General features: G+C 48.3%; 1 protein-coding gene and 1 pseudogene across 1 annotated transcript; both read left to right on the forward strand.

The window, feature by feature from the left end:
• The first annotated feature begins 607 nt into the window (after window positions 1–607).
• Window positions 608–1,111, forward strand: LOC111548659 (annotated as a pseudogene).
• Window positions 1,112–22,948: 21,837 nt separating this feature from the next.
• Window positions 22,949–24,259, forward strand: CITED4 (Cbp/p300 interacting transactivator with Glu/Asp rich carboxy-terminal domain 4). The gene has a single exon (XM_023221345.2). It carries the CDS (start codon window positions 23,186–23,188, stop codon window positions 23,738–23,740), a length of 555 nt encoding a protein of 184 aa, XP_023077113.1. The 5' UTR covers window positions 22,949–23,185; the 3' UTR covers window positions 23,741–24,259.
• The last annotated feature ends 947 nt before the right edge of the window (window positions 24,260–25,206 follow it).

Here is a 25,206-nt window from a genome sequence, read left to right on the forward strand (position 1 = left end):
GAGACCAGCCCGGCCAACATAGTGAAACCCCGCCTCTACTAAAAATGCAAAAATTTAGCTGGGCGTGGTGGCGGGTGCCTGTAATCCCAGATACTCAGGAGGCTGAGGCAGGAGAATCGCTTGAACCCATGAGGTGGAGGTTGCAGTGAGCCGAGATCATGCCATTGCACTCCAGCCCGGGCGACAGTGCAAGACTCTATCTCAAAAAATACATACATACATACATACATACATAAAAATAATAATAATATGAACGTCACAGGATCGCTCTAAAGGTTAAGATGGGCGTGGGGAGGAAAGAGATGGCTCATTTATTAAGTACTTGTTCTCTCCAAATACTCACTAGCTCACACTTCTCACAGCAGCCCTGAATTAGGTACAACCCCGTTTTACAGAGGTGGAGACTGAATCGCCAAATAACAGGAGTGTCAAATAACAGGAGTGTCAGACTTTTGTCCTCTGAAGCAGCTCCCACTACACCACAAAGTGAGTATGCAGTTAATGTCTGTTGCACCAAATAAGAAAAATAATTACTATAAAAAAGAAAACACATAAAAAAAGGAAAAGAACACTTGCATTTGACTATAAAAAAATTAGAGCCGCCGAGATGTTGATGCCTAAGAAGAACCGGATTGCCATTTACGAACTCCTTTTTAAGGAGGGAGTCGTGGTGGCCAAGAAGGATGTCCACATGCTTAAGCACCCGGAGCTGGCAGATAAGAATGTGCGGAAGCTTCATGTCACGAAGGCCATGCAGTCTCTCAAGTCCCGAGGCTACGTGAAGGAACAGTTTGCCTGGAGACGTTTCTACTGGTACCTTACCAACGAAGGTATCCAGTATCTCCATGATTACCTTCATCTGCCCCCGAAGACTGTGCCTGCCAGCCTACACCGTAGCCGTCCAGAGACTGGCAGGCCTCGGCCTAAAGGTCTGGAGGGTGAGCGACCTGCGAGACTCACAAGAGGGGAAGCTGGCAGAGATGCCTACAGACGGAGCGCTGTGTCACCTGGTGCCGACAAGAAAGCCGAGGCTGGGGCTGGGTCAGCAACCAAATTCCAGTTTAGAGGCGGATTTGGTCGTGGACGTGGTCAGCCACCTCAGCAAAATTGAAAAGGAATCTTTTGCCTTGAATAAACTGACAGCCAACAAACCTTAAAAAAATTTAAAAAAAAATTTTTAAAAATTAAAAAGGCCAAGCACAGTGGCTCATGCCTGTAATCCCAGCACTTTGGGAGGCTGAGGCAGGAAGATTGCTTGAGCCCAGGAGCCAAGACTGCACCACTGCACTCCAGCCTGGGTGACAGAGGGAGACCCTGTCTCAAAATAATAACCATAAATAAATAAAATTTAAAATACATTAATAAAAAAGAAATATACATATATATTATATATATATATATATAAAAGAAAAACAGTTGATATTTCTGGAGCATTTATACTGTGCCAGGCACTATGCTAATTACTTTCTATGCATTATCTCATTTAATACTTGCAAAAACCTCAAAAGCTGGGCATCTTTATGGTATTCCCATTTTACAGATGAGGAAACTAAAGCTGAGAGAATATGTCACTTGCTCAAGGCCACACAGTTAGCAGTGGCTGAAGTCAGGTTTGCACCCACCAAGGCAAGCAGGGCCACCAAGGCTCTTCGCTATGCAGTTGAAATACAGCAGCCCCACTGTCGGGTGCTTTGGCTCACACCTGTAATCCCAGCACTTTGGGAAGCTGAGATGGGCAGATCACGAGGTCAGGAGATTGAGACCATCCTGGTTAACACGGTGAAACCCCATCTCTACTAAAAATACAAAAAAAGTAGGCGGGTGTTGTGGCAGGCTCCTATAGTCCCAGCTACTTGGGAGTTGAGGCGGGAGAATGGCGTGAACCCAGGAGGCAGAGGCTGCAGTGAGCTGAGATCGCGCCACTGCACTCCAGCCTGGGTGACAGAGCGAGACTCTGTCTCAAAAAAAAAAAAAAAAAAAAAAATAGAGCAGCCCCGTCTCCTCCCCATCTCTCGGTGTCCCTTCTAGTCTAAGCTTAGGCACCGAGCCACTGAATGCCTTCTCTTTGGCCCAGCTGCTTCTCTCCCCAGGGACCAGCTCAAAATTCTCAGGGTGTTCCCTGAGATCTGGTTTTGAGATCTGGTGCAGAGAAAAGGCATGAGATAGAGATGGGTAGCCTGAACTTTTAAACTCTCCAGGCCTCCATTCCTCAGCTACAAAATGAGGTCAGCAGTCCTTGTTCTGTTTCCCTCACAGCACTGTGGCCCATTTGTTGTTCTTTAGTTTGCTAATTTCCTTCATTTACTGGGAACATTTCTTTTCCTTTCTTTTTTTTTTTTTTTAGACAGAGTCAATCTGTTGCCCAGGCTGGAGTGCAGTGGCGCAATCACAGCTTACTGCAGCCTCGACCTCTTGGGTTCAAATGATCCTTCTGGCTCAGTCTCCTGAATAGCTGGAACTATAGCCATGCGCTACCATACCCGGCTTATCTTTTTATTTTTTGTAGAGATGGGGTCTCCCTATGTTGCCCAGGCTGATCTCAAACTCCTGGGCTCAAACAATCCTCCCACCTCGGCCTCCCAAAGTGCTGGGATTACAGGCATGAGCTACCATAACTGTCCTACTTAGAACATTTCTTGAGTGCCAACTATGAATTTGGTGCAGGGCTAGGGAGACCAACCATCCAGGTTTGCCGAGGACTGCGAAGTTCCTAGGACGCAGGATGTGCTGAAACTGAGACAGTCCTCAGCATACCAGCATGGTGGGTGTGTACTGGGTACTGGGGATTTGTGCTGGGTACTGGGGATTTGAGGAGCATCACGGCCTGGGCCTGGCCTGGTCCCTCTGGCAACTGGAAAGCCTCTTGCCCACAAGGAGGGATGCCCCATGCAAGCTGTTGGCACTGGGAGCAGGGAGAGGGTGAGGTACCCTGGCAATGTGCTGTGCTCAGCTTTTTCCCAGTTCCCTGGCTTCAGGCCCAGGCAGATTCGGCAAAGCAATCCTACCCATTGCCTGGCTGGGAAAGCCAAGGCTGGAAGTGGCTTTCCCACAGCAGCTGCCATGAGTCAGTGCCCAGGGGCAGGGTGGTCAGTCCCACCTCCAGTCACCCACTGCCCATGTGAGCAAGCCACTTTACCTCTCAGAACTGCCTCCCATCCTTACCTGGGGGTGGAGAGGAATGGCACTGGGTGATCACCAAGCCTGTAGTGACCTTCTGTTTCAGAAGGCCTTTCCAGGAACCCTCCACTTCACCAGGAATTCAAAGGCATGGGTGCCTACCAAGAACTTGGTCACTGCTGAGTTTTTGGCAATAACCAGGTGAGGCCATGTCAGAAAGCAACTAGAAAGATGGGCTTTTGAAATCAGACAGAACGAGCCATAACCCCAAATGGTCACTGAACCTCTCTGAGCCTCATTTTCCTCCTCTGTAGAATGCGAGCAGTACCACCTACGTCTCACTCTTGGGGGCGTGAATGAGATCCTGAAGATGAGGAGACAAACCAGATGCTCAGGACACACCAGTCCCCTTCCTGCCCCTCCACCGTCTTGTACTCGGTGCCCCAACTGGCCTGGTCTCAGCCTGATAGCCCCTTCGCCTGCTCTCTGCCTTCTCTATTCACTAACAAGCCTCCCTTGGCTGCCTACCATGTGCTTGTCTTTTTAGGAACTCAGGTGAAGCAGACAGATTTTTTTTTAAACAGACTTTCTGGCCGGGCACAGTGGCTCAAGCCTATAGTCCCAGCACTTTGGGAGACAGAGGCAGGAGGATCTCTTGAAGCCAGGTGTTCGACACCAGCCTGTACAACAAAGGGAGACCTTGTCTCTGTTAAAAAAAAAAAAAAAAAAAAAAAAAAAAGGAATCTCCTTTCCCTTTCTCATAGGGGAAGTCAAGGCAACTTCTGGGAGGAGAAAGAGCAGCAGTGGCTATGGCCCCTGGGAAAAATAGGAGACCAGCTCCCTCATACTGCCCCTTTCTTGGACTGTCACCCTCTTCCTGGATTCCCTTTCCCTTCAGCTGCTGTCCCTCATCATCACTAACATCCCCCACCTCCAGCCTCCCCACCCCACTGCTCCTTCTGTTCAGACATCTCCTCCCCCATGGAGGCCTGCCCTGGGTCCCCAGGCAAAATTAACTATTTCTTCCCCCATGAAGTCTCAGCAAAGTTTCTCCTTCCCAGGGCCTCTGCCTCTTATCTTTGTAGCTTGCAGGGTCTAGCTCATTGTTGGCAGCCATGAGTATGGAGAGAGGAGAATCAGAAGGGAAGGGGTGGGCCTGAGTCTACGTTGCAGTTTGGGAAGTTAACAAAAGAATTCCTGCCCGCTCTGTGCCCAGGCTGTGACATTCCCTCCAGAAAGGGAGAAGGTGACAGAGGAGAGGAAGTCGCCAGGGTAGGGTCCATTCTACGTCCTTCCAGTGTCTTCCTGTGTAAAAGGAAGGTGTAAAACCCCTTGCCCCTGTTTTACACCCTGAGGCTGGCTGTCAGCAACCCATCTCCACTGGCAGGAGGCTGCTGGAATGGGGGAGTTTCCCAGACTGGGATGCACACGTGAGGACATCAACTTTGCTAGGAGCAGTGGGTCTCCTCGAGGAAAGTCATTTCCTTGTGTATGAGGGGCTTGACCAGATGACCTGAGAGTCCTTCCAAAGGCAATCTTAGGATGCAGAAATGCTGAGATTTCTGCATCTTCATTTCCAGAATCTGTGGTCTGAAATGGTTCTGTCCAATGAGTCACATGCGGCTATTGAGCTGTTGGTATGTGGCTAATAAAAATTGTGGTGTAAGGCCGGGTGCAGTGGCTCACACCTATAATTCCAGAACTTTGGGAGGCCGAGGCAGACAGATCACCTGAGGTCAGTTCAAGACCAGCCTGGCCAACATGGTGAAACCCCATCTCTACTAAAAAATACAAAATTAGCCAGGCATGGTGGCACATGCCTGTAATCCCACTACTTGGGAGGCTGAGGCAGGAGAATCGCTTGAACTCAGGAGGCAGAGGTTGCAGTGAGCCAAGATCACACCACTGCACTCCAGCCAGGGCAACAAGAGCGAAACTCCATCTAAAAAAAAAAAAAAAAAAAAAAAAAAAAGTGATGTAAGTAAAAAATACACATTGAATTTCAAAGATCTAGTACAAAAACTGTGAAATGTCTCATTAATCATTTGTATATTAATTACAGGTTGCAATGATATTGTTTTGGACATACTGGGTTAAATAAAATTTGTTATTAAAATTATTTCACTTGTTTCTCTTTACTTTCTTAAGCATGGCTACTAGAACATTTCCAATTTCATATGTGACTCACATTTATACTTCTTTCTTCTTCTTCTTCTTTTTTTTTTTTTTGAGACAGAGTCCAGGTTGGAGTGCAATGGTGTCATTTTGACGCACTGCAACCTCCGCCTCCCAGGTTCAAACGATTCTCATCCCTCAGTGATATGAGTAGCTGGGATTACCGGCATGTACCACCACACCCAACTAATTTTTGTTTTGTTTTGTTTGTTTTTTTAGTAGAGATAGGGTTTCGCCATAGTGTCCAGGTTGCTTTCAAACTCCTGGGCTTAAGATTTGCCTGCCTCAGCATCGGAAAGTACTAGAATTATAAGTGTGAGCCACTGCACCTGGCCCACATTTATATTTCTATTTCACAGCATGGTCACCCAACTAAGCCAAGACTTCCCTGGGCTCCTATTAGCTTTGGGGGTGTGAGAGTATTATTCCCTTCCTAGGAGAGAAGCACCAAACCCTGATACCTTATAAGAAAGTGCTGTTTCCTCCTCCCAAATAAAGACTACCCCAATTCTCCTCTTCTGCCTTAAGGCTAGTTGCTGGGGAGGTGAGGAACAGGACCCATCTTCTCATGCTATTCTCCCTCCCTCCACAAAGAAAAGAGAATTCAGGCCAGGCACAGTGGCTCAGGTCTGTCTCTAATCCCAGGACTTTGGGAGGCTATGGTGGAGGGATCTCTTGAGGCCAGGAGTCTGAGTCCAGCCTGGGCAACAAAGTGAGACCCTCACTGCTACAAAAAAATATAAAAATAAAAATAATAATTAGCAGGGCATGGGGTCACTCTCTTGTAGTCCCAGCCACTCTTGAGACTAAGGAGAGAGGATCACTTGAGCCCAAAATTTCAAGGTTACGGTGAGCTATGACCATATCACTGCACTCCAGCCTGAGTGACAGAGAGAGACTCTGTCTCTAGAAAAAAAATAAAAAGAGAAAACAGATTTCAGACAGGACTGGGAAATTCCTTCCCAGGCTTGGCTTCCAGCCCAGCAAGAGCCAAGCTGTCGCACCCAGAGGAAACCCCCAGCTGCCCCTTCCTGCCTGGCCCAACCCTGTCTCCAAAGTCTAAGCCTTACTGGGAGGCCCCTGAGGAACTACAGGAAGCGTCCTCCCAGCTCCCCCATCCCATAAGCCCCAGCCAGGACAGTACAAGGCTGGGCATTTAAGAGGGCACATGACTCTACCCCCAGGGAATTTACACACCAGCCAAGGGGGTGGGGCCAACCCACAGAGTAACTGGAGATGATCACACAGTAGCCTCCATCTGCTGGGAAAGAGCAGGCTTTTAATGAAATGTGGGTAGATGCAGGCACTGTGTCTCCCTGCCCCACCTCCACCAATATTCTTTTTTTTTGAGACGGAGTCTCGCTCTGGCGCCCGGGCTGGAGTGCAGTGGCCGGATCTCAGCTCACTGCAAGCTCCGCCTCCCGGGTTTACGCCATTCTCCTGCCTCAGCCTCCCGAGTAGCTGGGACTACAGATGCCCGCCACCTCGCCCGGCTAGCTTTTTGTATTTTTTAGTAGAGATGGGGTTTCACCGTGTTAGCCAGGATGGTCTTGATCTCCTGACCTCGTGATCCGCCCGTCTCGGCCTCCCAAAGTGCTGGGATTACAGGCTTGAGCCACCGTGCCAGCCTCCACCAATATTCCTTTCCTCATTTTGAGAAGAAAATGAAGATAGGGCACAGTGGTTAATGGCAAAGCCTTAGCACTCAGTCAGGCATAAGTTTAAACCCCAGTTCAGCCGTTGCTTGTTGTGTGACTTTGAGCACTAACATCCCTAACTCTGAAGAAATTCCTACCATTGAACTGAAACCCACTTTCCAGTGGTGTCCACCCACTGATCCCAGATTTGTTTTCTGAGGTGACCCAGAACCTTCCACTACCATTGCCTAGTGAGAGTCATTTAGAGGCCTGAAGACAGTGAGATCAAGGGCCCCCAGGGGCTTTCCTTCTCTGGGTTAGCATTCCAGATATTTCCTTGGAGTGCCTCTATCCTGCCCACCCCTCACTCTACTGGAACCTCGCCAGGAACTCAGTATGAGAGGCAGACCATTGTGGTCATTAAGTGGGTGGATTCTGGAGTTAGATAGCTGTGGTGTAAGTCCTGGTTGCACCTCTTTTTAGCTGTGTAGTCTTGGGCAAGTTACTTCACCTCTCTGTGGCTTGTTTTCAGTTTCCTCACTTCAAAACAGAGAAAATAATAGCTCTGATGGGATTGTTGTATTATGAGGATGAAGTCAGTTAACACGTTAAGCTTTAAAACAGTGCTTGGGATATAGTTTTGCTCATATGTCATCTAGCATGTGTGTTGTGATGGAGTGCCCTCCCCACTCCATTACAGTTGATTGGTCCAAGGGGAGGCTTGACCTTAGCTGGGCCAATGAGTCTTTTCCCAGTGAATTTTAGACCTGAGATGCAGAAAATGGAATCAGTTTTTCACCATTATCTTGAAGATGCAAGCTATAAAACTCAACCTTTTTCTCTGCACCATGAAGAAAATCAATGTGCTATGAAAGAGAAGGAAGCTAATGTGCAGAAAAAAGGAAAGACATGAGACAGAACAAGAGAGTCCTGGTTTCAGTTGCTCCTAAATACCAGCTCGATCCCAGCTCTTCTTAAAACGTCATTGTTTGCAACAGTGTTTGCTGTATAACAAGAACTTCAAATTGTTAGGGCTTAGGGCTTAAAGCAGGAATTGTTTATTAGCTCATGATACTATATGCTGCAGTTTGGCGGGGCTCAGTTGGGTGATTCTTCTGCTCTTATCTCCTGGGCTCATTCATGCAGTTGTAGTCAGCTGATGGCTTAGCTACAGCTGGATGGTCCGGGGTGGCCTGAAGGTGACCTAGCATTTACCCCATGTTCTAGGTCCTATGGGGATACCAGAGTAGAGAAAATTAATATTTACCAAGCTCCTACTTTGTGTTAGGTCAATGATGGAAATTTTAGTTGCATTATCTCATTTAATCCTCCTAATTGCCTGGTCACATAACTCTGGTTAATATCACCCCCATTTTACAGATGAGGAAACTGAGGTTCCAAGAGAAATAATTTGCCTAAAATTTCAGGACCCAGAGGCACGGAGTTGGAATTCAAGCACAGGACTCCTGAGTGTCTGCAGAGCTCATGCTCTTGCACTGCACCATCCTGCTCTTCCCACACCAAAGAGTAAAACTTAGCTCTACCTATTTGCATAGTGTCTCGAAAAAAAAAAAAAAAACCTAAAACAAAAAAACTTGGCTCTACCTTCATGCTGCTTAAAGTGTGGCCAAGTGGACTGAGTGGATCCAACATCCAACGGTGTCAGATTCAATGACATTCATTCAGTAAAGGTTCCCCCATACCTATTTTGTACTGGGCATCATGTTAGCTATTAAGGATGAGGAAATGACTCAGACACAGGATGCAGCAGCAGCAGCAGCGTGGAGGAGGAAATGATTAATCCTGCCTGGTTTGGGCTCAGCATTGACTCGTTTATCAGCCTGACTCTTAAGGATTGGGTGATGCTGGTGAGGAAATGCAGTTCAGAGCAAACTCCCCTTTCCACAGATGTGCAAGAAGGTCTCTGAGTTCCAGTTATGTGGCAATCAGAGGTCAAGTTCATCATCTGGCCAGATGCAGTGGCTCATGCCTGTAATCCCAGCACTTTGGGAGGTTGAAGCATGAAGATTGCTTGAGGTCAGGAGTTCAAAACCAGCCTGGTCAATATAGTGAGATCCTGTATCTAAAAATAATGATAATAATAATAATAATAATAATAATAATTTTTAAAAGAGAGAGAGAAAGGAAGGAGGAAAGATGAATTGGTCCCAGCCAATTACTCCACAGAGTCAGTCTCACACTGAGGCAAGGGGATCAGCCTTTTATACCCCTCACTAGTCTGTCCCCAGGACTGGCAAGGACTAGGGTGGGAGAGATGGGAAACTTCTATTTGGCTGAGGACAATTCTCAAGAGAAGGGGGCAGCTGTGATTGTTAGTAGTCTACATCATGACAGCTGGAAAAGGGGATCTGGACAGGGCAGCAACAGCATCCATTCTGGGGAGTCTCGGTGTACTTACATTGTAATTCACACAAACAACTTTACAGGCACAAGCCGACTCACTTTTCTCTCTTTTATGTATTTAAATGCAATATTAGGGGGCCAAGGCAGGAAAGTTGCTTGAGCTCGGGAATTTGAGATCAGCCTGGACAACATAGCAAGACCTCATCTCTACTACAAAAAAAAGAAAAAGAAAAAGAAAGGATAAGAAGAAAGAAAGAGAGAGAGAGAGAAGGAAAGAAAGAAAAAGAAAGAAAGAAAGAAAGAAAGAAAGAAAGAAAGAAAGAAAGAAAGAAAGAAGGGAGGGAGGGAGGGAGAGGGGGGGAAAAAGCCTGGGTGTGATGGATGGTGCATGCCTATAGTCCCAGGTACTCCAGAGGCTGAGGCAGGAGGATGGCTTAAGCCCGGAAGTTCAAGACTGCAACGTGTGCCATTGGCATATGATTTTTCCACTTGGCATATGATTGTGTCATTACTCCAGCCTGGGTGACAGAGTAAGACCCTGTCTCAAAAAAAAAAGGAAAGCAATATTATATTATACATTTTGTATATAGTGTAAATATATGCTTTTTCCATATACTGCATATATGCTTTTTCATATACTGCATATTACTTTGTAGCATATGTAAAAACATGCCTATTACTATAAGGATTGAACTCACAAAAATATAATATGCTTCTTACTGAATTTTTTGGTTTTTTTGAGACAGACTCTTGCTCTGTCACCCAGTGGCATGATCTGGGCTCACTGCAGCCTCTGCCTCCTGGGTTCAAGCAATTCTCCTGCCTCAGCCTCCCAAGTAGCTGGGACTCCCAAGTAGCATGCCACTACACCTGGCTAATTTTTCTATTTTTATTTTTAGTAGAAATGGGGTTTCTCCATGTTGGCCAGGCTGGTCTTGAACTCCTGACCTCAAGTGAGCCACCCACCTCAGCCTCCTAAAGTGCTGGGATTATAGGCATGAGCCACTGCGCCCAGCCTCCTTACTGAATTCTTAAGGACCGCATATGACTTTGCCTTACCTGCTGATTTTAGAACTTTATGCCCTTGCCTCCTTTACATGTGACTCCACTACAGCTGGTTGAGCCCCTCCTGACTTCCCTAATCTCCCTCTTCCACAAGGTCACAGGGTTTTGGTCCTGATAGGCCATGCAGGGTGACCTCCTGACTCCAGTGGCTTACCATCCCACTTGAGACACAACCCAAACTCTTGATTTGGTGTCCCAGTGATCTGACCCTTGCCTACCTGCCTGATGGTCGATGCTCAGCTCACCACCCTCCAGCCTCAGGGCTTTCATTCAGTTCTTCAAACCTAACAGGTTTTCCTATCTGGGCACTTGCACACACTGCCTTCTTTGCCCCAAACATCTTCCTTCTCTTCTTGGCAGAGTTGGCTCCTCCTCCCCGTCAGAGTTCAACCTATTGTCACCGCTCTCGGAGGCCTTCCCTGACCCTTCTTTCTAACATAAGTTCACATCACCTTGCTTGTTTCCTTCCCAGCTCTTGACGGTTTGTAATTGTTTGGGTTTTTTTCCACTCGGTTCTTGACTGCCTTGTCACTAAATTGTAAGCTTCATGATATCAGAGAGTGCCTGGCGCACAGTAGGAGCTCAGCAACTGTTCTTTTGAAGGAAAGAATGAATGAATGAATGAATGAATGAATGAATGAATGAATGAATTCACTGCCATGCCCCAGCAAGTCACCTCAAATCCATTCCATACTTTCCACTGGCAAAAGAGAAAGTTCCGATAGAAGGAGCATCCCTTTCCGGCTCGGAATGCTTCCATTGTCTCTCCCGACCCACACAGGCAAGCTGACAATCACTTGCCTGAGCAGGAAAGTGTAGGGCATGAGGTTAAAAGACCCCAGTTCAAGTCCCACTCTTGTCACTTGCTAGCGAGGCAACAATAGCCAAACCAAACCTCTCTGAACGTCAGTTCCTTTCTGTAAAATGGGGGAAACACCTCCTGCCATTTCTCCCTGGGTTGCAGTGAGATGACACAGAAAGCTCTGCACAGATGATTTTCAATGTTTTGAGTCCTGATTTTCAAAGGTCTTCACCCTTCACGACTGATCTCTCCCTCTCTCAACACCCATTTTTCCTGCCTCACCCAACTACTGGTACTTCCTGAACGTCACTCTGTACATTCACACCGTGGTGCCTTCCCTCAAAAGTTGTGCTGTTTGTTTGGAGAGCCCATTTCCTGCATTCTTCATCTGTCCAGATCCTGACCATCGTGAAGTTCCCCCGCCTCTGGGCTCGCTTTATCTTTGATGTCTGCTTTACACCAGTGAATGTCTTCCTCACTGCACTCTGAGCCCCTTCTCTGGGTCCTAACTGCTAATCCCAACACCACACTGCACTGCTCCATCTGGACTACGACCTGTGCTCAACGATGGGACTTCACAGTGGAGGAAGACCTCCCTCCACCTTCAAGAGGGCCACTATCTATTGGGATCAGAGAGGCTGAAAAGCACTTGACCACTTATCTGCAGGCTAGGAGAGCCGAGTGGTTAGGTACACTTGCACTGATGTCAGACATACCTGACTTTGAATCTCAGGATGTGTTTTAACAGAAACCTAACTAAAATGGCTTAATTAAATAGGGGGTGATTTTTTCAAATAGTTAAGAAGATCAAGGTAGGAATCCAGGGCTGCTACAGAGTTTCCATGGCACATGGAGGGTTCAGGCTTCAACTAGATTTCCCTCTGCCTTCCTTAGCATGGGCCATCATTTGTCTTCTCCATACCTGTTTTCTCATTTAAACATGGGAATAATAGTATCTTCCTTGTAGAGTTGTTGTAAATATTAAATGAGTCGATGTATGCAAAGCACTTAAAATAGTACCTGGCTCTATATTAAGTACTCTATAAGTATTAGCTGTTATTGTTACTATGATTCTGTCCTTATGCAGAAAAAACAGCTGCTGCCTTTCTAGGCATCACATCCTCATCCCTGGCAGACAGAGGAAACGCAAAGCACAAAAAGTTAGTGCTGGCTGAAACCATCTGTTTATTTTTCCCTTCAATTGAGGGGAAATCTATGTAATATAAAATTAGCCATTTAAAAATGAACACTTCGGTGGCATTTAATACATTCAACATGTGTGTGCAACCACCAACTCTATCAAGTTTCAAAACATTTTTTATCACCCCTAAAGGAACCCTTGTATGCATTAAGCACTTGCTCCCCATTCTCCCTTCCTCCCAGCACCTGGTAACCACCGGTCTGCATTCTGTTTCTGTGAGTTTAGTTGTTCTGGATAGTCCCATTTGTTTTCAAAGAGCTTTCCAGGAAGCCCCACCCAGCCTTTTCTGCTCAGACCTCATTGGCCAGGAATGTGTCTGATTTTTAGCTGGGCAAATTGATGCCCTAGACAAAATCAGCATCTGTCATTCTACTTTTTTTTTTTTTTCCCTGAGACAGAGTCTTGTTCTGTCACCCAATCTGGGGTGCAGTGGCACTATCATGGCTCACCGTAGCCTCAACCTCTTGGGCACAAGCAATCCTCCCGCCTCAGCCTCTCAAAGCACTGGAATTACAAGTGTGATTCACTGGGCCCAGCCTAATTTACTTATTTATTATGTTTAATTGTTTATCTCTCCACCATCAGAATATCAGCTCTACGCGGGCAGGGAACTTTGCCTATTTCATTTAGACACCTAGACCAGTGCCTGATTCATACTGTATCTCATTAATATGAAATGTTGTCAATTTTAAAAGATTATTTATTTTGAGACAAGGTCTGTCTGTGTTGTCCAGGCTAGAGTGCAGTGGCACGATCTCATCTCACTGCAACCTCTACCTCCTGGGCTCAAGCCATCCTCCCACTTCAGCCTCCCAAGTAGCTGGGACTACAGGCAGATGCCACCACGCCCAGCTAATTTTTTAATTTTTTGTAGAGACAGTATTTTGCCATGTTGCCCAGACTGGTCTCCAACTTTTGAGCTAAAACAATCCACTCACCTTGGCCTCCCAAAATACTGGAATTGCAGGGATAAGCCACCATGCCTGGCCTAAAAGATTTTTATTTTGGAAAAGTTAAAGTGTGAAAAAAGATTTTTGTGTCTTAGAATCAATAAAATATGGTTGTGGGTTCTCTAAGTATTAAAATGTGGAATGAGGCAAAGCACAACGGCTTACGCCTATAATCCTAGTGCTTTGGGAGACTGAGGCTGAAAGATTGCTTGGGCCCAGGAGGTCAAGGCTGCACTGTGCCACTGTACCCCAGCCTGGTTGACACAGTGAGACCCTGCCTCTAAAACAAAACAAAACAAAACAAAAAGTTACTTAGTGTGTTAGTCAATGATAAATGCTGAGAAAAAATAGAAAGTAGAGCAAGGTAAGGCTCATTTGGGGGATGGAACAGAGACAGGTTGCTATATTAATATACAGTCGACCAGTATCTGTGGGTTTTGCATCTGTGAATTCAACCAATCTCAAATTGAAAAAAAAAAATTGTTTTAAATTGTGTCTAGGCCAGGTGCAGAGGCTCATGCCTGTAATTCCAGAACTTTGGGAAGCCAAGATGGGAGGATCACTTGAGCCCAGGAGTTCAAGACCAGCCTGGGCAACATAGCAAGGCCACGTCCCTACAGAAAAGAAAAAGAATTAGTCAAGCATGGTGGTGCATGCCTGTAGCCCCAGCTACTCGGAAGCCTGAGGTGGGAGGATCACTTAAGCCTGGAAGGTTGAGGCTGTAGTGAGCCATGCTCATACCAGTGTACTTTAAGACCCTGTTAGAAAAAAAAAAAAAAAAAAATTGTATCTGCACTGAACATGTACAGACTTTTTCCTCTTGCCATTATTCCCTAAGCAATAGAGTATAACAGCTACTTACATAGCATTTACATTGTATTCAATATTACAAGTACTCTAGGGATGATTTAAGGAATACCAAAGGATAACGCACAGGTTATATGCAAACACTATGTTATTTTATATTGAGAACTTGAGCAAATGAGGATTTTTGTATCCATGGGGAGTCTAAAACCAACCCCCCATGGATACCAAGGGACAACTATCTATTGCTGTGTAACAAATTACCCCAACACTGAGCAGTTTAAAACAATATACATTTAGTATATCAGTTTCTGTGGGTCAGGAATCCAGGAGTAGCTTAGCTAGGTCATTCTGGTTCAGGGTTTCTCATGAGTTTGCAAACAAGATGTTGGCTGGAGCTGCAGTCATCTGAAAGCTTGACTAGGGCTGGAGGAGCTGCTTCCAAGATGGCTCACACATACAGCCATTGGCAAAAGGCCTTAATTCCTCTCTGACTGATGGCAAGAAGCCTCAGTTCCTTGTCACATGGGCCTCCCCACGGGCTGCTTGAGTATCTTCACAACATGTCAGCTAACTTTCTCCAGGACAAGTGATTCCAGTGTGAGAGCAAGGAGGAACCCACAATATCTTTTATGACCTAGTCTTGGAAATGACACCATCACTTCCGCTGTATTCTCTTAGCTGGAAATGAGTCACTATGTCTATCTCACATTCAAGGAGAGGGAAATTTAAGGGAGAAGTATCAGAGAATTTGCAGACATATTTGAAAACCACTACAATTAAATCGGGTGCTCAACATAAGAGAAAGGCAATATTGGCCAAGCAGATATGGAAGGCTCTTTCCTCTATCTAGCATGCTCTCCTACTCACCTCCATGTCTGCTTGGCCAATTCCCTCACCTCCTTTAGCTTTTTGCTCAAACATCACCTTTCTCTTATGCTGGTATTGTTGGGGCAGGAGTGCATGCAGGTAAAGGGGAAGAGGAAAGTGCCCCCTGAGAGGCAACTAGCAGAGCTGCCAAATGCCTGCCCTCCATCACTAGCTGTGTGGCTGTGGTCACTTTCCATTCTGAGTTCCAGTTTCCTCCTCTGTGTAACGGGAATGACAGTAGTAACTATTTACAGGTTTATTATGAGGATTAAATAAGACAGTACCTGTAAAGCATCCAGGCCATGTCTGGTATACTATATTCAGTAAACATTAACTAATGTTATTCTTGTTACAATCAGGTGCTGTAGCCTCAATCTTTTTAAATTTTTTTTATTATTTATTTGAGACCGGATCTCACTTTGTCAGCCAGGCTGGAGTGCAGTGGTGTAATCATGGTTCAATCCTGGGCTCAAGTGATCCTCCTGCCCCAGCCTCTCCAGTAGCTGGGACTATAGGCATGAGCCACTGCATCCAACCCGTAGCCTCATTCTTCTCATCTGAACCTCAGGTACAATGGTGCAGATCATCAGCTGGGGTCTCTTAGAGGACATGGGCCTTGGGGGATGTGGTAGAAATATCTCCCCTCCTCTGCAACATAGAGAAAAAGTGGCAGAGGAGACAAACTCTGCCTGCCAGTCAGCCCAGACCTCAGCATCAGAGAAGCCACCAGGTTTGAGTGTAAGTCTGCTAACCTGCCTGGGGGTGTTGGGAGCCTGGTCAGCTATGGACCAGGAAATCAATTCAAAAGTTCAAGAATGAGATCCTCCCTACACCCTCTCCTGAGCCCTCCAGTCTCAGTCAATCTCTGGACAGTATTTGCTGAGGCCTGTCTGAGTCCCTTGCTGAGTGCTGGAAATGCGGCAGTCGGCAAGAGCAAAACCCAAGGGGTATCAAATCAAGTGTCCACGCCAGTCAGGACCTGAGGTCTTTGAGGGAGGTAGAAGCCACCTAGGGTGGATCCTCCAGTGTGTCCTCAGAAGGGGGACTGGACACAGGGAGGGAGAGGAAGGGACTGCATCCTCGCCCCGCGGCACAAGACAGAGCTCAGGGCCCGGTGCCTTTCACTGGGTCAGTACCCACCTGGGCCAAGGTCTACCATGGTCCTGTCTACTCGTGTTTGTAAAGGCGTGGTTTACAGTAAAAGCAGCTTAGGTCAGTGTGAAAGGCTCTGCTCCAAGGGCTACAAATGTTGCTTCCACTCCTGATTCCACCGCACACACACCACACATATATACCTCAGCAATTCCAACCATTTTCTGGGTCTCAGTTTCCTTCTCTGTCAAAAAGTCTTTGCTCAAATATAAGGACAGTAAGGATAAGGATACTTACTGTGAGTCTTGGGATTACAGTCATGAGCCACAAGGATAGTAAGTTTTTCTGTGCCTAATTTATTCATTCAGTAAATACTTATTAAGCCCCTACTGTGTGTCAAGCACTGTTCTGATGCCTTGGAAAGACAGTGCAGAGCAAGATATTCAATGCCTGTGCTCGCTGGGAGCTGACCCAGTGGTGGGGAATCATTCTGTGAAATACAGTCACGAGTCACTTAACAATGTGCATATGTTCTGAGAAACATGTTGTCAGGTGATCTTATCATTGTGCAAACATCATGGAGTGTACTTACACAAACCCAGATGGCACAGTCTACCATGCACCTAGGCTATACGGTATAACCTATTGCTTCCAGGCTACGAACCTGTACGGCACGCTATGGGCTGAACCTTGTAGGCAGTTCTAACACAATGGTAAGCATTCATGTACCTAAACATAGAAAAGGTACAGTAAACATATGGTATAAAAATACAGTAGGCCAGGTGTGGTGGCTCACGCCAGCACTTTGGGAGTCCGAGGTGGGTAGATCACGAGGTCAGGAGATCGAGACTATCCTGGCTAACATGGTGAAACCCCATCTCTACTAAAAATAAAAAAAATGAGCCGGGCGCGGTGGTGAGCGCCTGTAGTCCCAGCTACTTGGGAGGCTGAGGCAGAAGAATGGCGTGAACCTGGGAGGTGGAGCTTGCCGTGAGCTGAGATTGCACCACTGCACTCCAGCCTGGGCGACAGAGCAAGACTCAGTCTCAAAAAAATAAATAAAATAAAATAAAATTAAATTAAATTAAATTAAATTAAATAAATAAAAATACAGTATAGGACAGGCACAGTGACTCATGCCTGTAATCCTAACACTTTGGGAGGCCAAGGCTGGTGGATCACTTGAGGTCAGGAGTTTAAGACCAGCCTGGCCAACATGGTGAAACCCCGTCTCTACAAAAAATACAAAAATTAGCCAGGCATGGTGGCAAGTGCCTGTAATCCCAGCTCCTTCAGAGGCTGAGGCTTTAGAATCTCTTGAATCCAGGAGTCGGAGGTTGCAGCAAGCCGGGTTCATGCCGTTACACTCCAGCCTGGGCAACAGAGCGAGATTGTGACTCAAAAAAAAAAAAAAGAAAAAAAAAACAGTACAAAAGATTTTTAAAAACTGGTACACTTACCACAAATGGAGCTTGCAGGACTGGAGGTTGCTCTGGGTAAGAGAATGAGTGGTAAGTGAATGTGAAGGCCTAGGACACCACTGTACACAACTGTAGACTTTTTAAGCTACACTAAATTTATAAAAAAGATTTATTTCTTTAATAATAAATTAACCTTAGCTTACTGTAATGTTACATACTTTTTAAAAACTTTTAAACTCTTTTGTAACAGCACTTAAAACACAAGCACATTGTATAGCTGTTCCTTCTTTCTCTTTATTTATTGATTTTTTTGAGACAGAGTCTTGCTCTGTTGCCCAGGCTGGAGTGCAGTGGCGTGATCTTGGCTCACTGCAACCTCTCCCTCCTGGGTTCAAGTGATTCTCCTGTCTCAGCCTCCCAAGTAGCTGGGATTATAGGCACGTGCCAACATGCCTGGCTAATTTTTGTATTTTTAGTAGACAGGGTTTTACCATGTTCGCCAGGCTGGTCTCGAACTCCTCACCTCAGGTGATCCGCCCTCCTGGGCCTCCCAAAGTGCTGGCACTACAGGCATGAGCCACTATGACCAGCTTTTTTTTTTTTTTTTTTAAAGACAGGGAGGGTCTCACTCTGTCACCCAGGCTGCAGTGCTGTGGCACAGTCCTGGTTCACTACAGCCTCAACCTCCTAGACTCAGGCGATCTTCCCACCTCAGCTTCCCAAGTAGCTAGGACTACAGGTGCATGCCATCATGCCTGATTAATTTTTTTTATTATTGGTAGACACAAGGATATTGCACTATGTTGCCCAGGCTAGTTTCAAACACCTGGGCTCAAGTGATCCTCCTGCCTCAGCCTCTCAAAGTTGTGATTACAGGCGTAAGCCACCACACGCAGCCCACTTTTGTTCTTTATATCTTTATCCTATAAGCTTTTCTCTATTTTGAAATTTTTTTAATTTTTTTTTTTTTTGTTAAAAACTAAGACACAAACACACACATTAGCCTGGGGTCAGGATCGTCAATATCACTGTCTTCCACCTCCACACCTTGGCGCACTGGAAGGTCTTCAGAGGCCATAACATGCAGCTATCATTTCCTGTGATAACAGTGCCTTCTTCTGCAATACATCCTGAAGGACCTGCCTGAGGCTACTTTATAGTTAGCTTTTCTTTTAAGTAGAAGGAGTACACTCTAAAATAACAATAAAACATATCGTAAGTACATAAACCAGTAACATAGTTGTTTATCATCATTATCAAGTGTACTGTACATAACTGTATGTGCTATACTTTTATATGACTGGGGGCGCAGTAGGTTTGTTTACACCAGCATCACCGCAAACTCGTGAGGAATGTGTTGCGTTATGATGTTAGGGTGGCTACAAGGTCACTAGGTGATAGGAATTTGTCAGCTCCATTGTAATCTTATAGGACCATCGTCTTGACCCAAATGTAATGCAGTGCATGACTGTATGGTGGTAGGTGCTAAGGACAGAAGCAAAACAGAGGAAGGGGACAGAGAGGATAGAGGGTGGTCAGGGAAGGTCTTGTGGCTGTTTGAGGGAAGGGCATTCCAGGCAGAGGGCACAGCAAGAGTCCTGAGAAGCGAATGTGCTTGGGGCATCCAAGGAGCCTGGAGGAAGCAGTTTATGGAAACTCTAGAAACAAATGAGGTCCGACCATAGCGACTCTTTTCAGAGCAAAAGCCAGATCATGTCACTCCTCTGCCAAAGTCCTTGCAAGGCCTCAATGCAGTTGGCCTCCCTCCTACCCTCCCGGCCCCACTTCTCTCTGTCCACACTCCCTCAGGGCTGCGGCTCACCCCTGCCTAAGGCTTCCCCCTAACTCAGAGGTCCTTAACCAGAATCACCCGCAGGGCTTATTAAAACACAGATGCTGAGTTCCAGCCCAGTTTCTGATCCAGAAACTGATTTGTGGCTGGGATACGGCCCTAGAATGTGCATTTCTAATGGGGTCCCTGGTAAGGCTGACACTTCAGGACTTATTGCTTCAGTTTTAGAAGTGCTGCTCCAGCGTTCTCTTGCTGATATCGCTTTTTTTTTCTTTCTTTCTTTATTTTTTTTTTAGATAGAGTCTTGCTTTGTTGCCCAGGCTGGAGTGCAGTGGCGCCATCTCGGCTCACTGCAACCTCTGCCTCCTGGGTTCTGGCGATTCTCCTGCCTCAGCTTCCTGAGCAGCTGGGACTACAGGTGTGCACCACCACACCCAGCTAATTTTTGTACTTTTTGTAGAGATGGGTTTTCACCATGTTAGACAGGCTGATCTCAAATTCCTGACCTCAAGTGACCTGCCCACCTCAGCCTCCCAAAATGCTGGGATTACAGGCATGAGCCACCACACCCAGCCCGCTTTTGCCCCAGATAACCCACTTAATACTACAACTTGTTCCCCTCCTCCCCTGCACCCCAACCTCCTTCCTACTCTATTTTTCCTTTTTTTCTTGTACTCTATTTTTCCTTTTTTTCTTGTCTTTTCTTTCTTCCTTTTTTTTTTTTTTTTTTTTTTGTTTTTTTTTGTTTTGAGATGGAGTCTCACTCTGTCACCCAGGCTGGAGTGCAGTGGCACTATCTCAGCTTACTGCAACCTCTGCCTCCCGGGTTCAAGCAATTCTCCTGCCTCAGCTTCTCAAGTAGCTGAGATTACAGGCGTGTGCCATCACACCCAGTTAATTTTTGTATTTTTAGAGACGGGGTTTCCCCATGTTGGCCAGGCTGGTCTCAAACTCCTGACCTCAGGTCATCTGCCTACCTTGGCCTCCCAAAGTGCTGGGATTACAGGCATGAGCCACCGTGCCCGGCCTAAAGAACTTCTTAAACATTAGTCATACACACTTTTTTTTTTAAATGGAAAATCATCTGGTGGTGCAATGGCTCCCAAATGCTGGCGTCCTAAGACCAATGATGGCAGAATAATTTTGTTTTGTTTTGTTTTGTTTTTCTGTTTTTTGAGAGAGGATCTCGCTACATCGCCCAGGCTGGAGTGCAATGGGGTGATCACAGCTCACTGTAGCCTCGACTTCCCAGGCTCAAGTGATCCTCCCACCTCAACCTCCTGAGTAGCAAGGACTACAAGTACACACCACCATGCCAAGCCAATTTTTTATTTTTTATTTTTGCAGAGACAGGGGTCTCAAACTCCTGAGCTCAAGGGATCCACTTGCCTCGGCCTCCCAAAGTGCTGGGATTACAAGCGTGAGCCACTCCCCTGGCCTGTTTGTTGATTTTTTGAGACAAGATCTCTGTCACCCAGGCTGGAGTGCAGTAGCACCATCATGGCTCACTGCAGCCTCCACCTCCAGGGCTCAGCTAATCCTCCCACCTCAGCCTCCTGGGTAGCTCAGAATACAGACAGGTGCCACCATGACCAACTAATTATTTAATTTTTTATAGAGACAGGGTCTCACTATGTTTCCCAGGCTGGTCTTGGACTCCTGGGCTCAAGCAATCCTCTCACTTTCACCTCCCAAATTGCTGGGATTACAGGTATGAGCCACCGTGCCCAGCCCAGAGTGATTTTTTAAAATACAGATTCTTGTGGTTTAAAAATACCCTCGGAGAGTCTGTGTCAGGAAGTTAGGGTTGGTCAGAGATTTTTTGTCTTTCTCAAAGCACCCACTCACCCACCTCTTATCCCCTACATCTCCAGATAAGTGTGAGGTATGGCCAGGTGTAGGAATTCCTGTGAGAAGCCTTACCTGTAGAAAAAGATTCGGGGGAATAAATTCCAGGGTGTAGCTTTTTACACTTTGCAAAAATGTGACCACACCCATGGTCATTTATCACTTCCCACAAGCTCTCCGGTTGGCCAGGCAAGATCACCATCTCCCTTTCACAGAGCAGAAAGCTGAGGCCCTGGGGAATCAAGTGATACTCCCTGCTCAACACTCAACAGTCACAGCTGGTTGGTGGTGGAGGTCACACACCTGCGGGTGGCAGAGACATGATTAGAGCTTGGGCCTCTGGCTGGGCACAGTGGCTCATGCCTGTAATCCCAGCACTTTGGAAAGATGAGGTGGGAGGATCACTTGAAGCCAGGGATTCAAGGTCAGCCTGAGGCCCTCCTTACTCCCCCATGCCGCCACCACTCTCTCCTCTATTTTAAAAAACAAGAAGAAGAAAGAGGGGAAAAAAAGACCTTAGGCCTCTGAATTCTCACTCTAGGGCTCTCCCCTCTCCATCACCTGGATAAACCCAAGTTCCAGGAAGTTCCGAGGATGCCACTGGGGGAGGAAGGTCAGAGAAGGGAGAGAGAGTGTCAAATGCGTGGAGGGCAAGGTTCTGGGAGGCTGTTTCCTGGCCACGGGAAAGACTCCAGTTGCCCTAAGGACTTGGAAAACACATGGCATTCACGAGGTAACTCTGACTGCCTGTGACCTCAGGACATCCACTTTCTCTTTGTGTGCTTCTCCTCATTACCAAAATGGAGCTGATCATCCATGTTCTGCCCCCAACAAAATACTTGTAGAATGTAAAGCACTCCAAAAATCCAAGTTATTATTGCTGTTATCAAGGGAAGGCCCTTTGGGACAGAACTTAAACAGCCTTTCTTTCATCTGAGGGACACTTTTGAGCATCTACCACGTGCCAGGCACTGTGCGGGTCACTGTACACACATGCCCTCACTTACCCCTCACAAAGGGCCAGTGCTGCTGTTCTTTACCTTTTACAGATGAAGAAACTGAGGCTCGCTGAGAGTTGCAATTCATTCCATCATTAGTTCATTCACTCAGCTTTTACTAAAAGCCTGCTCGAGGCCAGGCTCTGGGCCAAGTGCTGAGAATAAGAAGATGAACAAGTCCTTCAGGAGACGTGCCCATAAATTACTTTAATAACAACTAAGTACATGCTTCAACAGACAAGGTGTAGTGGGAACTAGAAGGGGAACAACAGGTTCTCCTGGGGGTTATGGGGATGGACAGCTGACCTCCTGCGAGGACCCTGCACCGCTAAGGTGCATGCGCCCTCTGTAGCTGTGCAAATCACAAAGGCTGGGCTCGAGTCTCACTTGGATCAAGGCTTTGCTGTGTATTTCCAGAAAGTCTCTTCCGCCACTGAGCCTCGGTCTCAATCTGGAAAGTTAAAAGGTTGCGTAGGCCTAACATCCTGCAGCTCTCGAGGGGCCAAAAACTCTGGCCCTTCCACCCCACCTTCTGGTCAGTTCAAGCTCGACCCCAGCCAAGCCTCATTCCGAAGCCCTGAAGGCCAGACCGAATCTCTCGGAAAGTGCCAAATACCCCGCCCCAGGGCGGTGTTCAGCGCCTGGGGCGGGGCCGGGGTACCAAGGGAGGCGGGGCTCCAGCGGGGGCGGGGCCAAGACCTAGATGCAGACGTGCGCGGCCCGCCCAGAAGCGTCTCGCCCAGCCAATGAGCGTCCGAGGGCGGGGAAGCCCCGCCTCTGGGTATAAGAATACGCCGAGCCCCGGTACGCGGCGCGGAGGTTTCGGAGCCCTATACCGTGCGGGCCTTTGTGACCTGGATCTGCGGCCGCAAGGTGCGCAGTAGTGGGCTGGACCGGGGCACCAGTCGGGTTTGGTTTTGCTCCGCCCGGCCGACCTGCAGGGACCGCACGGTGCCCGGGTCTCCCGCCGCTGAGGAGCTGCTGGCCCGGGCCGGGGGAGCCGGCGCTGACCACCGCGCACTGTCCCCGCAGGCAGCCGGCCCGCCGCCATGGCCGACCACCTGATGCTCGCCGAGGGCTACCGCCTGGTGCAGAGGCCGCCGTCCACCGCGGCCGCCCATGGCCCTCATGCGCTCCGGACTCTGCCGCCGTACGCTGGCCCAGGCCTGGACAGCGGGCTGAGGCCGCGGGGGGCTCCCCTGGGGCCGCCGCCGCCCCCACAACCCGGGGCCATGGCGTACGGGGCCTTCGGGCCACCGTCCTCCTTCCAGCCCTTTCCGGCCGTGCCTCCGCCGGCCGCGGGCAGCGCGCACCTGCAGCCTGTGGCGACGCCGTACCCCGGCCGTGCGACCGCGCCCCCCACCGCCCCGGGAGGCCCCCAGGGCCCGCTGCCGGTGCCTAGCGCCGCAGCCCCGCCGCCGCCCGCGCTCGCCCTGGGCGGCATGGACGCCGAACTCATCGACGAGGAGGCGCTGACGTCGCTGGAGCTGGAGCTCGGGCTGCACCGCGTGCGCGAGCTGCCCGAGCTCTTCCTGGGCCAGAGCGAGTTCGACTGCTTCTCGGACTTGGGGTCCGCGCCTCCCGCCGGCTCCGTTAGCTGCTGAGCGCTGCCGGCGCCCGCCCGGCGTGCCCGAGAGGAGAAGGGGCCCGACTGCCCGCCGGACCCCGCACGCGGCGACTGGGCCCCGCGCGCGCCCTCCGCGAGGGTGGAGTCGGCGGCTGTGTGCGCGGGGCCCGGCACCGGGCTGGGACCCTGGCGTCCCTCCAGGCACTGCCTCCTGCCGGAGGACAGTTTGGCTTCACTTCTCTGACTCCAGCCTCGGCGGTAAAGTGAAGGAGACTGGACCAGCTTCAGCTTTCGGACTTCGGTTCTTGGATCGTGTCCTCTCCCCCTCGCCTCCCTCTGCCCCCAATCTGAGCCATTGCAGGCCTCTGCCTGCTGCCCTCTCTCTGCTCGGGATCGGGTCCCCAGAGCCACCATCTCTTGAGCCTCCCACCCCGCTGCCTGGGCCCAGCGGTTGCTGGGCCTCCCACCTCAAGGAGGGGAAGATTGTACAGCCCGAACCCGTGGAGCAATGCCCTATCTGGCCAACAAAACCAAAATAAAACTGGGTCACTTTACAGTCTTGCCGTTTTCATTTCCTTATCACCCCGAGCCCTGACTATATTTAGCTTCCAAAGTCCCAAGGCTGCTGAAGACACTGGATGGCATGGGGGCCACAGTCCCCAGCAGTGCCCAGGAGAGGAAACTGACAGTTTCTTTCAAAAATATCTTGTGGGTTGTGCAATTGTTATGTCACAACCTGGAGGGCAGAGGCTGCCACTGGGTGGTGGGGCAACCCACTGGACTTCCCAGCTCCTAGGGTGGGGGGAGCTTGGTGCTCTGCCAGAGAGGAGCTGGGTGGCACCGGGTTCAGACAGCCTAGCTTTGGATCCTGACTCTCTCCCTTGCCCAAGACACCATCCTTTCTGATTTCTGAGGCTGTTTCCTAGAGGGAGATGGTCCCCGTCTCCTCAGGTAGTTATGCTGCCTTTAGCACAGTGCCAAACACCTGGGCAGTTCTCAGTAAGTGACAGCAATTATTATTCTACAAATTGGTGCTGATTTTATTCCAGGCCCTGTGTCAACTTGGTGCATGCTCTTATGGAATCACAGTCCAGGTGGGAGGAGGCGGGTAGCAGGCCTGGAAATAAACTAATCTTGCTGCAAGGAAGACTGTGATGAGTTCTAGAAAACAGTGCTTAGGCAGCACTTTGGGAGGCCGAGGTGGGCAGATCACAAGGTCAAGAGATTGAGACCATCCTGGCTAACATGATGAAACCCTGTCTCTACTAAAAATACAAAAATCAGCTAGGCGTGGTGGTGCGCACCTGTAGTCCCAGCTATTCGGGAGGCTGAGGCAGGAGAATCACTTGAACCCAGGAGGCAGAAGTTGCAGTGAGCCAAGATCATGCCACAGCACTCCAGCCTGGTGACAGAGTGACAGTCCTCAAAAAAAAAAAAAAAAAAAAAAAGTGGGGGGGGGGGGGGGGAGGGGGATTGTACAGCCAGGACAATAGACTGGCCAAG

The sequence above is a fragment of the Piliocolobus tephrosceles genome, chromosome 1, assembly GCF_002776525.5.
Source record: "Piliocolobus tephrosceles isolate RC106 chromosome 1, ASM277652v3, whole genome shotgun sequence".
NCBI lineage: Eukaryota > Metazoa > Chordata > Mammalia > Primates > Cercopithecidae > Piliocolobus > Piliocolobus tephrosceles.